A 13,536-nucleotide genomic window follows, 5' to 3' on the forward strand; every position below is an offset into this window, starting at 1 on the left:
CTGCCCATATAGCATCAAGGATTCTGTGTACATTATCTGCAGTGGTTCTGCCAGGGATAAATCCCGCCTGATCAATATGCACTAGCTGAGCAATAAAACAATTCAGGTGATTGGCCAAGATTTTAGCTAGCAGCTTAACATCTATATTCAGGAGGGAAATCGGTCTGTACGAACCACAAACAGTTGGATCTCGCCCAGGCTTTGCCAGTAGCGTAATCCCTGCCGTATTGGCTAGAGCAGATAAAGGAGCCCCTACCCGTAGAGAGTTAAAAAACCTTAACAGAAGGGGTGACAATGCTGTGGCAAATTTCTTATAAAACCTCGGGGTATATCCGTCGAGCCCTAGTGATTTTCCCAGCTTAAGAGAGTTAATGGCCTCCTGTAACTCTAGGGCTGTAATGTCCTTGTCTAAAAACTGCCGTTGCACAGCCGTTAAGGTAGGAAGAGAGGTTTGGGCAAGATATGCTGCTATTGTACCCTCTAGTATAGCGTTATCACAACTATACAATTGAGAATAAAACTGGTAGAAACGCTGTCTAATGGATGTATCATCCGTGAGTAGCATCCCCTTGTGATCTTTAATTTTAGAGATAAGGGCTTGGGATTGTTTCCTCTTGAGGGTTTGAGCTAAGTATCGACCGGCTTTATTGCCTCCCTCAAAAAATTTCTGCTTAGCTAGCTCTAATTGATGAGCAATTTTTGCTGAATCCAGTGCCATTATTTTATCTTTGATCTCCTTAATAGAGCCCTTCAGGGAGAAAGGAGCCTTACCTCGCATATGGGTGTGTTCTAGAGTCTGTAATGTGGTTAACAAATTTTGGCGTTCCCCCTCCTTCTGTTTTTTAACACAAGTTGCACGAGCTATTAGGGAACCCCTTATGACACATTTCATACATTCCCATAGCGTCCCCGGGTTAACGTCTCCTATGTCATTAAGTCGAATATACTCCTGTATTTCTGTTACCAATTGTTTCTGAAAAGTGCTATCTTCTAAAAGAGAATCATTAAGGCGCCAATATTTCTGGCCAGGATCATGGTGACTCAAGCGCAACTTAAACCAGACAGGAGCATGGTCAGACCATACAATAGGTTCAATATCCACCTCCCGCACTGCTGTGATTCTCGTTTTATCAATCAAAAACATATCTATACGAGAATAGGTATCATGTGGTGCTGAATAATAAGAATAACAGTGGGAGGAGGGGAAGCGTGTACGCCAGACATCCACCCCCGCAATCAGGTTAATGATGTGTTTAAGGGCCTTCCGAGAACGAATGGAATCTGAACTATTCCCAGTTGAATTGTCTAAGTGCGGATTAAGCGTTAAATTTAAATCACCACCCAAAATGACACTACCCTCCGCTTTATCCTCCAGAACTGAGTATAGCATGCTATAAAACTCTGCTTTGTGAGAATTAGGGCCATAAATCATGCAAAGTGCAAAAGCTTCCCCCCCTAAAAGCACATTGAGCAGGAGATATCAACCCTGTGGATCAGGATAGGAGCCTCGGAGTTCAAAAGGTACATTCTTACGTATGAGTATTCCCACCCCGGCATATTTCGAATCAGTCATTGCCGCTGCCCAATATTGGTTAGGGAAAACAGTAGAGCTTAAGAGACCCTCATAACGCTTTCTAAGATGAGTTTCTTGCAGGAAAATCACATCAGCGGATAACCTCCCCAGCTCCTGGAACAGTAGCCGTCGCTTGTGCCCAGAGTTTAAACCTTTCACATTAAGTGAAGTAAACGTCACTGTTGACATGGATAACGGGACCAGTCCCCAACCCAAGCTCAGTATCCACTCTGAACCCCTTCTAGGCTAAACAGTCTGTTAAGCTACAACGCGATAAGGAGATCTCAGGCCAACAAAAGTCAAGAGTAAGCTCTGCCACTCCAGAACGGTGTGTGAGCCCCTGTACATATCCACCTCCCCTACCTTTCCTGACATCAAGAAACATACATTTGAGGCAAATCTCCCCTCCCCCCTCCCCCACCATCTCAAAATGTACCCAGGAAGGAAATTCTCGTTCCTGGAAAGAATGAGAGGAAAACTCCATACCGGGAAACGGATCCTCCCTTCCCCAGAGCCTAAAAAGAAATTATAAACAGTAGCTAACATAGCTTGAACTGAGATTACCCACGAACAGTAGAACCAGTTAAACCAAGGAGCAATATAACTCCTACATTTCCCTGCTATAAGCAAGAAGATAGGTCACCACTGAGACAGCACAACAAAGTAGTTCAGGTAGGTGTATCCGTTTGCAGATCTCCACTGATATTTCTGCGCAGCCTACGGCCTCCTTTAGTAACTCGTTGCCAACGAGGAGCAGCAGGCTTGGAGGTTGTAGCAACAGCTGTTTTCAAACCTGGTAAGTCCACCGAAAGTCCCGCCTCCTTCAAGGCCTGTGCTGCTGCATCCAAAGTGCGTACTTTGAATGATCGTCCTTCAACTTGGAACCATAAGCTGAAAGGGAACAGCCACCTGTAGCGAATAGATGCTGCAGACAAGGCAGAGGTGATGGGTCGAAATGTGAACCTCTTTCTTAAGGTGCTAGATGCCAGGTCTGCATAGACAGAGATCTCATGGTCGTTCCAGGTCCAGGTGCGGTGCTTTCTGGCAGCAGTAGCAATCTGTTCTTTATAGGAGAAGGAGTGAAAGCATACAATGATATCCCTTGGCCGATTACCACTCCGGGGGCCCAAGGTCTGGTGTGCTCGTTCAATCTGGGGATCAGTGGTAGCGGGCCCTCCAGCGTCACCTGCATCTCCAAGGATCAATGTGCAGATCTGCTGAATGACAAGGGAGCAGTCTGAATATTCAGCAGTTTCAGGGACTCCCTTAAAGCGCAAATTACACTGCCGGGACCTGTTCTCCAGGTCCTCCAGCTTATCTTCCAGCTCCCCCTGGGAATTTTGGAGCGCTCCTCGTGGTCATCCAACCTGGAATCGGTCTTGTCCAGCCTGCGGCAGAGGTCAGCATGGTCCTCCCTCATTTCTTGTAAGGTAACAGCAATTTCTTTTTTAAAGGACTTAATATCTTGCCTGATTTCCATGAACCAGGAGCGCATTTCGAAACGAGACGGTAGCGTCGAGTCCTGGGTTCCCGGGTGGTCCTCATCACACCCGGAGCCCTCCGAGTCATGTGCGGCCGCCATTTTAGAGTCCTGCAGGGCTGGAGCTTCTCCCCCTTTGATCTAGGAAAATTTTTGAAAATCAATCAGCTTTTTTCTGGCCGTCATGTGCCCGCTATCGTCCGCTGCCAGAATCGGGGTGAAGCGCGGCGAAAATCGCAAGATAGCTCCGGGGAACGGGAGCTCCGCTAAAAGGCAGCCGGCATGGGAAGTGACGTCACTTCCTCCCCCCTGCAGATCCTTATTCTTAAAGAATTTTTCCAATACATACTCCTTCTCCCTCTCCAAAGAAAAAGATACAAAGAGGGTTGCTCTTCTATTTATGATGTCAGTTGATTCTTCCAAAAAAGTTGAAATACTGGGACTATTCTCCTCAATCGGCCTATTAATATTATTAGAAAGCGAGGAGAAGTAATACATTTTTGAAATAGTTGGTATATCTTTTTCTTTCAAATACTTCACGAACATTTCTTTTGGAGATAATAACCTTGTGATTGGGAAGTTAAAATCTTAGATTTTTAATTCTTAAAAGATTTTCAACATTCTCTAGTTCTGCATGTAAAGTAGAACTCTCTCTAATATGCATGCTCTCTAAATTTTGCAAATTCTGTATCTTCCCAATCACTTCTTTCACTGAAGACTCTACCTCATTCAATCTTTTACCCTGATCTAATATTGATAATCTATTGACATTCACCAATGATGAAAGAGAAGTATTAACCTGAGTTAAATTAGAATCTAGTTTCACGAGAACTCTCCACAGATCTCCAAGAGTAACATTGGCAGGATCCACAGAGCCAATCTGAGAACAGCCAATTGTAACTACAGCATTGACATATTCTGCCTCTAAAGGTTGCAAACTGAGGCAGGGAGTTGGAACTGTTTCAAAGAAGGGTGTAGTTCTTGTACACTCACATTTGCCGAAGCATTGTCAATATGAAGCTCTTTTCTCGTTGCTCCTGGAGGTTGAGGAGGAATTGGCCCATTGCCTGGACTCAATGAGGCATCAGCCGTGTCTCGGGAGCAGTCCATTTGTGGCGTTCCCTGCCAATTTACATGTGTGTCCATGGGGCCGATTCTAATTGTAGCAGGAGAAGAGGTGACAAACCTCGCTTTCCTTTTCCGACCCATAAATCACCAATGCTGTTATTCAGACTTCTCCCGGTCAAGTATGGTCAAAGCCGGTCTAAGCCGTGCACCCCTTCGGTGGCGACTGCGTGCTGCCACGCCTCGGGATTTAAAGTTCCCGGGCCCTGGTTAATGACGTCACTGGCTCTGAAGTCAGCTGTTTATCAGTCTCTCTTACCACTCGCTCCGCTTTCACAGATGGGGCTCAGCTGGTCTTTCAATTAATCAGAGCGCTCCAATTCCAGGACGGCTTCAGTTGCCCCTTCTCCTCCACCACAGGGCCCCCGTATAATGCTATTTTTAGAGCTTTTGTGGTGGTGAGGGTCATTAGAATCTAGCCAAAATCGTATCAATACATTTAAATGCCACTTTAAAAAAACAGAGGTACAGGAGCCAATGCCTTCATTAGTAGGAACTGTGCTCTTGCGAGCTGCGGTTAGCTTTGAGCAGTGGTAAAAATATAACAATTGCAGATATATAAGTTAGAAATAGGAGACTTATGCAAAACAACTTTCAACTAATTGACTTTCTAAGCTTAATGCAGCACATCCTGTTGTAGAAAATAATAATAAAAGCATTTTTCAAGCAATACTATTAGCCAAACACTTCTACAACACAAGCTATAGATAGCGAAGACTATATTTTCAAAAGGATATAAACCAGTTGGAGTCAGACAAAAACAGGGTGGGCGTACATATTTATATGGACAGTGTCATATTGAACACTATCCAGCAAACTAGGTGCAGATCAGTTGGTCTGCACAAATAGCAGGCCTAAAGCTATTCAGATAAGTTTTCTTCTGAATATCTAGGTAAACTTATCTGGGTAAGTTCTGCTGAATATCTGGATAACCTACCCGCTTGCTGATTTAATGAATATGGACCTCTATGTTATTAGATAATTATATTACTCCTTATCCCCACCCTCATTCTGTTTTATTTCAGTTCAGAAGCTTCTTCCAAGCCTTGTATGTCCTTGATCCATATGGTTGAATGCCATTCAATTCAGTTTATTAAAACTTTATTAACTTGTTGAATGCCACTAGACCACATTCAGACAGGAAACTGCATTCATCCCACAGATCAAAATAGAAAGACCTTCTTTTACAAAGCAATATTGCATCAATACTTTTGTTTATGTGTAAGCTCTTTAGCAAAGGGACCAGTTTGCTTTTTATGTATCTTATCTAGCTACATTTATGCTGTTCTCTTGTATAGAAATAAAACATTACAAAAAGGTAATAAACTTGCAAATGAATTCAGTAGAGTGACGAAAATACGGCTATCAAATTAAATGTTTTGAGACTAACTATGCAAACAGACTGAATCCGAACTGCATGAATGGGATAATGGTGCATAACCAATGAAATGTTTATACAAACCAAATATTACTCTAGAGGAGAATACTTAAATATGTCTCTGCTGTGAAAACCTCCCATATTATTACATAAACAGACTTGTATCACTTATCCCCATCAAGGGAATGAAAGCTGATGGAGTTAGTACCTGGTAAGTAGTGAGTGAGTGTGACAGCATATTGCAGCGGCTAGCTCCAAGAAGGTCCACTTTCTGACATACATCCATCTTCAACTTATCAAAGTGGGTTTTGGTATTTCTCACTTGGATCTGCACCTAGAAGTAGAAATAAACAACCGTACTTAAAATTTAAAGGGATTGTGAATAGATTTGTGCTTCCATAGTAATTGTTCATGATTTGTGATAATTAAGGTAAGAAGCAAAGATGACTTGGTATGAATGCTATGCTAAATCCAGCCCCTCTAGTACAAAATGAACTTTCTTTAATGCAGAGCTTGCTTGAAACATTATAGCAAGTCGAGAGAATTGAGACAACCTGACATTTTGGTTCACTTTACACAAGATAAGTTTTATTGAGATATTGTGTTATGGAAGATTTTCCAGAAATGTAGGTGATAATAAATAACATTTCCTTTATAGACAAGTGGATAGGAAATTTGTTTTCTCCCTTCTGCTGAACACCTAATAAAGGCTTTGCTGAGGAACGTACTCATCTGTAAACATTGTGACAATTTGTTTGGTCAGAAAATTTGTATCAGAATCCTCAAAAGGCTTTAATGTCAACTGTGAATTTTCTTCGATAAAGTACATATAGCATCAATAAAACAATAAATATAGTCATACAATAATTTATTTTGACAGCTTTTCTATACAGTCGTTTAGCAATACCATCACAAAGGTTTACACATTGAACAATATGAAATGCAAAATATACAAATTCATAAAAATAAAATATTAAAATTTGTCAGATAAGTGCTAAAAAACTAATACAGTATCAGTATAAAAGGAACTAAAAAACAGAAAACAGGAAATACAAAAAGGTTAAGAATACAAAATAAAACCATAAAATAATAGTTAATAAAAAGTACAAGATATATGCTCCAAGAGTCTCCTATCTTATGTGTGAAGGCCTGTGTGTACAGCCAAGTTTTCAAATCCTTTTTAAATTGTCTGAAATCATGCTGCAATCTAAGGTCCAGTGTCATTGCATTCCAGATTTTGGGTCCTCCGAGAGATATTGCCCTGTCCCTAACCTGTATGAAATGTGCTGATTTTACCGATGGAATCGGTACTAGACCTTTGTTCGCTGATCTTAAATTTCTTTGGGGTGTATGGAGGCGAACTGTCATGTTAAGCCAGTCTGCATGTTCGTCGTATATTAATTTGTGTAGTGAGTAAGAATTTTATAATGTATACAAAATTCAACCGGTAGCCAGTGTAATTCAGCTAATATCGGTGTAATGTGGTCCTTTTTCTGCAACTGGTTAATACTCTTGTCATTGCGTTCTGTAAAATTTGTAGTGGTCTAATGTTTGAAGATGGGAGGCCAAGTAGAAGAGTGTTGCAATAGTCGGTACTGGCAAAAATTAGGGATTGTAGTATAGTTCTGAAATCATTTTGATTTAATAATGGTTTAAGGCATTTTAGCATCATCAGTTTCTCATAACCTTCCCTTACTTTGTGTGATATGTGTTGTTTTAAACTTAGTTCAGTATCAATAATGACTCCAAGGTCACGTACATTATTAGATAGTTTACCTGTTAAGCTATCATTAATCACAATATGCGTTTGAATTACATTTGAAGTCTTCCTTTCTAAGAGAATAAATTCTGCTTTATCGATATTTATTACTAATTCCATTTGCGTTAGTAGTTTAATTATATCCAAATACATGGCTGCCAGTTTAAAAGTATTCTCAATAGTGTCAGTGATAGGTAAAATAAGCTGGATATTGTCTGCGTATAAGTAGTGAGTAATGCCTAATCCTGCTAAAAGATGACATAAAGGCAGCATGTATATGGTAAAAAGTATAGCTGACAGGGCGGAGCCCTGAGGAACTCCTGTCTTTAACACAATTTTTTTCTGACAGCATATTATTAATTTGTACTTGGTAAAATCGGTTATTTAGATATGATGTAAACCATTGTAGAGTGATTTCGCTAAGTCCTATTTCGTCAAGTCTTTGTATTAATATATCATGGTTCACTGTATCAAACGCAGCTGAGAGGTCCAGTAATATTAATAAGTATTGTTGGCCATTATAGAAGCCTCTAAGTAATGTGTCTGTTAGTGATATTAGCAGTGTTTCAGTACTAAAGTGTTTTCTAAAGCCATGTTGGGACGGATATATGATATTGGGTCATACGACCCAAGGCAATACGATCTCAATTGTAATGAACTTGGAATACGTACCTTGTTACTAACCTGTTTATTATCTTTCAGGTCCCTGCGTTTGGTGTTGTATACCGTTTTTCACTGTTTGTATTAGCCTCCTGCTCCCACCCTCCTCCTTCTACCCTGCACTGCACCATCCAGCTACCTCCATGGCTACCAGTTCAATTTTTCCGATCCCACGTATACACTACTCAACCTGTAGACCTCCCCACCCCACTCATGCCTACCTGGCACTCAGACCTCCCAGCGCATGTCCCTACTACCCATCCTCATCTCCCCCCTCACCCAACTCCTAGGCCTCACCACCCTATCCATTCTACTATTCAACGCCCAATCACTTTCTAAAAAAACCTTAATTCTCAATGACCTATTAGTCGATCATGAGCCTGAAATCTGCGCTATTACTGAGACTTGGCTCAAAGACTCAGATATTGTCTTACTCAACCAGCTCCCTACCCTCACCTACGACGTTATTTCCATTCCAAGACCCAAAAAACGAGGCGGAGGCCTTCTACTAGCTGTCAAGAAGCACCTGAAACTCAAACCCGTAAACATCGGCACCCAACACAAAATTGAGATTGGTCTGTTTAAATCACAGGATCTCCAGATATGCATTGTCTACGCCCCTCCTGGCCTTCTAGAACTCAACCCCTCCCCCCTCATCGAAATCATTTCCAAAAACCTGAATGCTGAGGCCCCTGCCATCATACTGGGAGATTTCAACCTCCATGTTGATGTCTCCCCCCCTTCCCCATCCTGCGAAGCCTTCCTCAATTCTCTCGACGCCATGGGTTTCACACAGATCGTTACCTCCCCTACTCACAAAGCAGGGCACACCCTTGATCTAATCTTTATCAATTCCAGCATCCTTTCCCCCAACAAGCCTATATGCACTCCTGTTCTGTGGTTAGACCACTCCATGATCAAAACCTCCCTCTCTATTAAAGGCACCCTTTTCACACAACCCCCTCACAAGCACCTCCATTATCTACAGAAAACTCTGCCCCAGTGAGGACCTCGCCTCTGCCCTTACTGGACCACTGTCTAACCTCGACTGCTCTTCCCCCGTGGCAGCCCTTGAATCATGGAGTAATGTCAGCTTAGATACTGCCAACAAACTATGCCCTATCGCCAGACGTGAAGTGAACCCATCTGCTAAAAAACAAAAACCATGGTACTCAACCGAGCTGAGACAAATGCAAAATGATCTCAGACAAAAGGAAAGAGCCTGGCGCAAAGACCCCACTACCCAAAAAGCCTCTATTTTCAAATCCTTCCTACATCACTACAGAACCTCCACCCTTATAGCTAAACACAACTTCTATGCTGCAAGAATACATGACTACAAATACAACCCCAAAGCCCTATTCTCTTAGGTCTCCAATCTCACCAAGCCCGCACCCCCCCCCCCCCCCGGCTATTCCAGACAACGAAGCCAGTAGCAAATGTGAAGAACTGGCTCTATACTTTCACAATAAAATTCCTAAGATCCTTCTTCGATTCCCCCCCCCCCCCGTCCCCTACCGGCTGGCTCTGGTGCCTCCACTACTACCCTCAACTCTCTGGACCTTGTCTCATCCACGGAAATCGTATCTATCCTCAAAAAGATCAAACCCGCAACTCACCCCTCCGACACTATTCCCACTAAAGCCCTCCTCATGATACCTGGCACCAACGCCAAACCCATTGCCGACATTATCAATTGCTCCCTCAACTCGGGCCTCGTCCCCAATGTCCTCAAACACACAGTGATTAAACCGCTGCTCAAGAAACCTTCACTAGATCCTAAGGACCCGGCCAACTTTCGCCCCATCTCCAATCTCCTGTTCATTTCAAAAATTATGGAAAAGGTCGTCAATACCCAGTTAACAGACTACCTTGAAACCAACAACCTACTGCACCCCTCCCAATTCGGCTTCCACAAATACCTCAACACAGAGACCCTCCTGCTCTCCTTAACTGACTACATTATCAGAGGTTTTGACCAAGGACACTGCTACATCCTTGTCCTGCTGGACATTTCGGCTGCCTTTGACACCATTAATCACAATCATCTCCTCGCCCGACTATCTGACATTGGCCTCTCTGGCACTGCACTTCAGTGGTTCACCTCCTATCTTGTCAACAGGCAATTCTCAGTTAAGACAGGCAATGCCGAATCCACCTATCACGCCCTCTCCCAGGGCGTCCCCCAAGGCTCCTCCCTCTCCTCCACCTTAATCAACATTTATCTCATTCCCCTCTGCCTGCTTTTAACTGATCTTGGCCTCAAATTCTATCTTTATGCAGATGACGTACAAATCGTAATACCCATCCAAGGCTCTCTAACACCCTTGAATTCTGGGGAAATTGCCTGTCAGCCATAAACACCCTACTCACAAAACTCCACTTAGCGTTAAACACCTCCAAAACCGAACTGCTTCTCATCTCTCAGCACTTACCCATCAATTCCTCCCTTGCTAACGACCCTGCCTACAAAAAACACTCCAACCCCAACAGTGTGCCAGAAACCTTGGGGTTCAGATTGACCAGCAACTGAACCTAAAAAGACATCAATACAATCCTCAAGGAGGGTTTCTATAAATTCAACGTCATGAAGAAACTTAAGCCTTTACTTCATGCGAATGACTTCCGTACGGTTATTCAGGCCACCCTCTCTTCAAAAATGGATTATTGAAACTCCCTCTTCCTTGGCCTACCCTTGTCCTCCCTTAAAACCCCTCCAAAATGCTGCAGAATGCTATAGCTAGAACTACCTCTAACACACGCAAATATGACCACATCTCTCCGGTACTGAAAGACCTTCACTGGCTCCCTGTCCCCTCCCACATCCTCTTTAAAACCCTCACCATTACCCACAAAGCTATCTACACACACAACTCGAACTGGCTCGATGACTCCCTCTGCCTCCTTTGCCCCAATAGACCCACTAGAACCTCCAACAAAGCAACCCTCCAAGTTCCGTCCCTAAAGAAGGCACACCTCACCTCCACAAGAGAACGGGCCCTTTCTATTGCTGGTCCAATGCATTGGAACTCTCTACCAACCCACCTTAGGCTAGAAACTTGCTCTGTGAAATTTAGATCCTTATTAAAGACATGGCTTTTTAAACAAGCCTTCCCCCACATCACTTAACAGCCCCTGCACTTTTTCTCCTGCTGGAATATTGCTCTGTATGATAATCTGTTTCAAATATTGTCCATAGCTGTATTAATTTGTACATAGCCATTCTTGTTATGACAATCTTATAACTGCTCTTGTTGCCCGTTGCGATTTGCTCGTGCTCCTCTCTTGCTTTTTAGTTTTGTATCCCTTTCCCCTTTCCCTGTTCATTGTAATTTCCATCTTATAAGTTCGCTGTAAACAGATATGATGTCCCCACTAATATCGGTATAAAAGACTTTCTAAATAAATAAATAGTTAGCTTCCAAATGTTCAGTTAATTGTATTTGAACTGTTTTTTCGATTAGTTTGGCAAGGAAGGCTAAATTAAAGACAGGCCTATAGTTGTTTATTATAGTCTTATCCAGATTTTTTTTCTTTTTGATTGGCTTGATGACAGCGCCTTTTAGAATATCAGGAATTATACATTTATCATCACATGATATCTGCACATACAATTAGCAGGGTGCACTGATTAAGGCCTGGAAAGTATCTAAGGCAAGAGTCCAAGCTCTTGGTGCAAATTAAGTATATATGCCTGTCTGAACAAAAAGGTTTTAAATGATGATTTAAATGTCTTAAAGCAGGTCATAAGTTGAAGATCTTAAGCTAAAGAATTCCAGAAATCTGGAGCAGCTACAAAGGAAGCCACAAGACGAGCCATTTTTGGAGATGAAGCATTTTTGTAGAACAAAGGGCACAAGTTGGAAGAATTATTTACAGAAGGGTGTTAGCCCATGGAAGAGAGTCCAATCTTGACAAGTTATAGACCATAAAAGATATTTTATACCGGACCCACCAGTAAACTGGAAGCCAGTGGAGTTCATACATAATGGGCGTGAGGTGCTCCCTCATAGACTTTCCCATAATTAACCATGCAGCTGAATTTTGAAAGAGTTGTAATGGCCTAGGCAAACTGTCTGGAAGGTCTAGATAGACAGAGTTGCAGCAATCCAAGAGTAGAAGGATGAGTGCCTGTACCAAAGAGCAAAAATCCATGTAGTTAAGTAAAGGTTTCAAACCATATAAAATTCTCATCTTGAAGAAACCAGACTTTATAATTGTCTTGATATGACGAAATGAGAGTTTGCTAACAATCCATATTCCAAGATTCCTCACATAAAATGCTATTGGCAAGGTACTATTTTCAATGAGTGAGATTGGTACCGACATTGGCCATGAATGTTGTAAAACCATTATCTCTGGGTTTTTGTTTTTTTTTTTAAAGATTAAGCAAGAGCTTATTATGAAACATCCAGTGTTCTATTGTAGATAGGCCGACTGACAACATGGAGGAAGTTTCTGGCCAGGACGACTATAAATGAATAAAAAACTGTAAATCATTTGCATAGATTTTATAGCCCATGCAGAGTCCTGCAAGGAGATTGCCAATAATAGCTAGATAGATATTATAGAAAAACAAAAATAAAGCAGATCTGTGGGGACTCCAGTGAGCACCAAATGCCATTGGGATTGTTTTATGCCAATACTAACTTAATGATAACGGTTAGATAAGTAGGACTCAAACCACTTCAGTACGGTCCCTGAGATGCCACATTCCTTAAGGTGATATAGCAGAATTTTATGATCAAGCATATCAAATGGCGACGAGATGTCAAGCATTTCCAACAAATACTTCTTGCCACTATCAAGGCCTCTCCTCACTGTATCTAGAATGCCTATCAAAGTTCGATTCACTTCTTGAATCCAAACTGACAGAGATCAAGAATGTGATGTTCATCAAGAAAATCAGTCAGTTGTTGTAATTCTGAAAACTCCAAAATGTTTGCTGTAAAAAAGACAGAGAGCAAATTGGCCTATAGTTTGATAGATCAGATTGTTCAAACCCAGCATTCTTTAAAAGTGGCCTCACAATGGTTCTCTTCAATGATGAAGGGACAACACCTTCCGCAAGAGAAAAATGTATAATCTTTGCTAGGGGAGGCGCCAACAGGTCTTTAAGATATAATATTTGTATGTAAAAAGTATGGGTCACCAGAAGGAGAAATTACTACTTACCTAATAATTTCCTTTCCTCTAATGAAGGCAGGCCAATCCCCACCAGTGGGTTATGCACCTCTGCCAGCAAATGGAGAAGGAGTAAGAAGATAACATCAAGGATTATATAGTCCTGCCCCAACATCAACCCGAAAGTATCCTCTGGAAAAGCCAAACTGTGGAGTAACTGATTAAACTAAAAAAATGATTATCATCAACCAACCACTCATACTTCCAACCAATAGGGAACACTGAGCTGAGCCAAAAGAATAAACTGAGGAGCTGGTTAAGCCACTTACCAGTCTTCAAAAGAATAGCAGGAACACCACTCTGCAATGACGGAGGGGAGTCAGAATCTCCCATTGGTGGTGATTCTCTCTGTACAGGTTGCTTTGTTGTTTGGTGAG

At 42.0% G+C, this 13,536-nt stretch overlaps 1 protein-coding gene across 4 annotated transcripts in view; it reads right to left on the minus strand.

Annotated features, from left to right (window-relative positions):
- Nucleotides 1-13,536, minus strand: part of ICA1L (islet cell autoantigen 1 like) — a 213,832-nt gene that overhangs the window by 147,396 nt on the left and 52,900 nt on the right. For all 4 annotated transcript variants that reach the window (XM_029606294.1, XM_029606293.1, XM_029606295.1 and 1 more), the window contains one exon: nucleotides 5,765-5,890. In XM_029606294.1, coding sequence (XP_029462154.1) covers nucleotides 5,765-5,890 — 126 coding nt within the window. The remainder of the gene's footprint in view (nucleotides 1-5,764; nucleotides 5,891-13,536) is intronic.

This window comes from Rhinatrema bivittatum, chromosome 6 (genome assembly GCF_901001135.1).
Source record: "Rhinatrema bivittatum chromosome 6, aRhiBiv1.1, whole genome shotgun sequence".
Taxonomy (NCBI): domain Eukaryota; kingdom Metazoa; phylum Chordata; class Amphibia; order Gymnophiona; family Rhinatrematidae; genus Rhinatrema; species Rhinatrema bivittatum.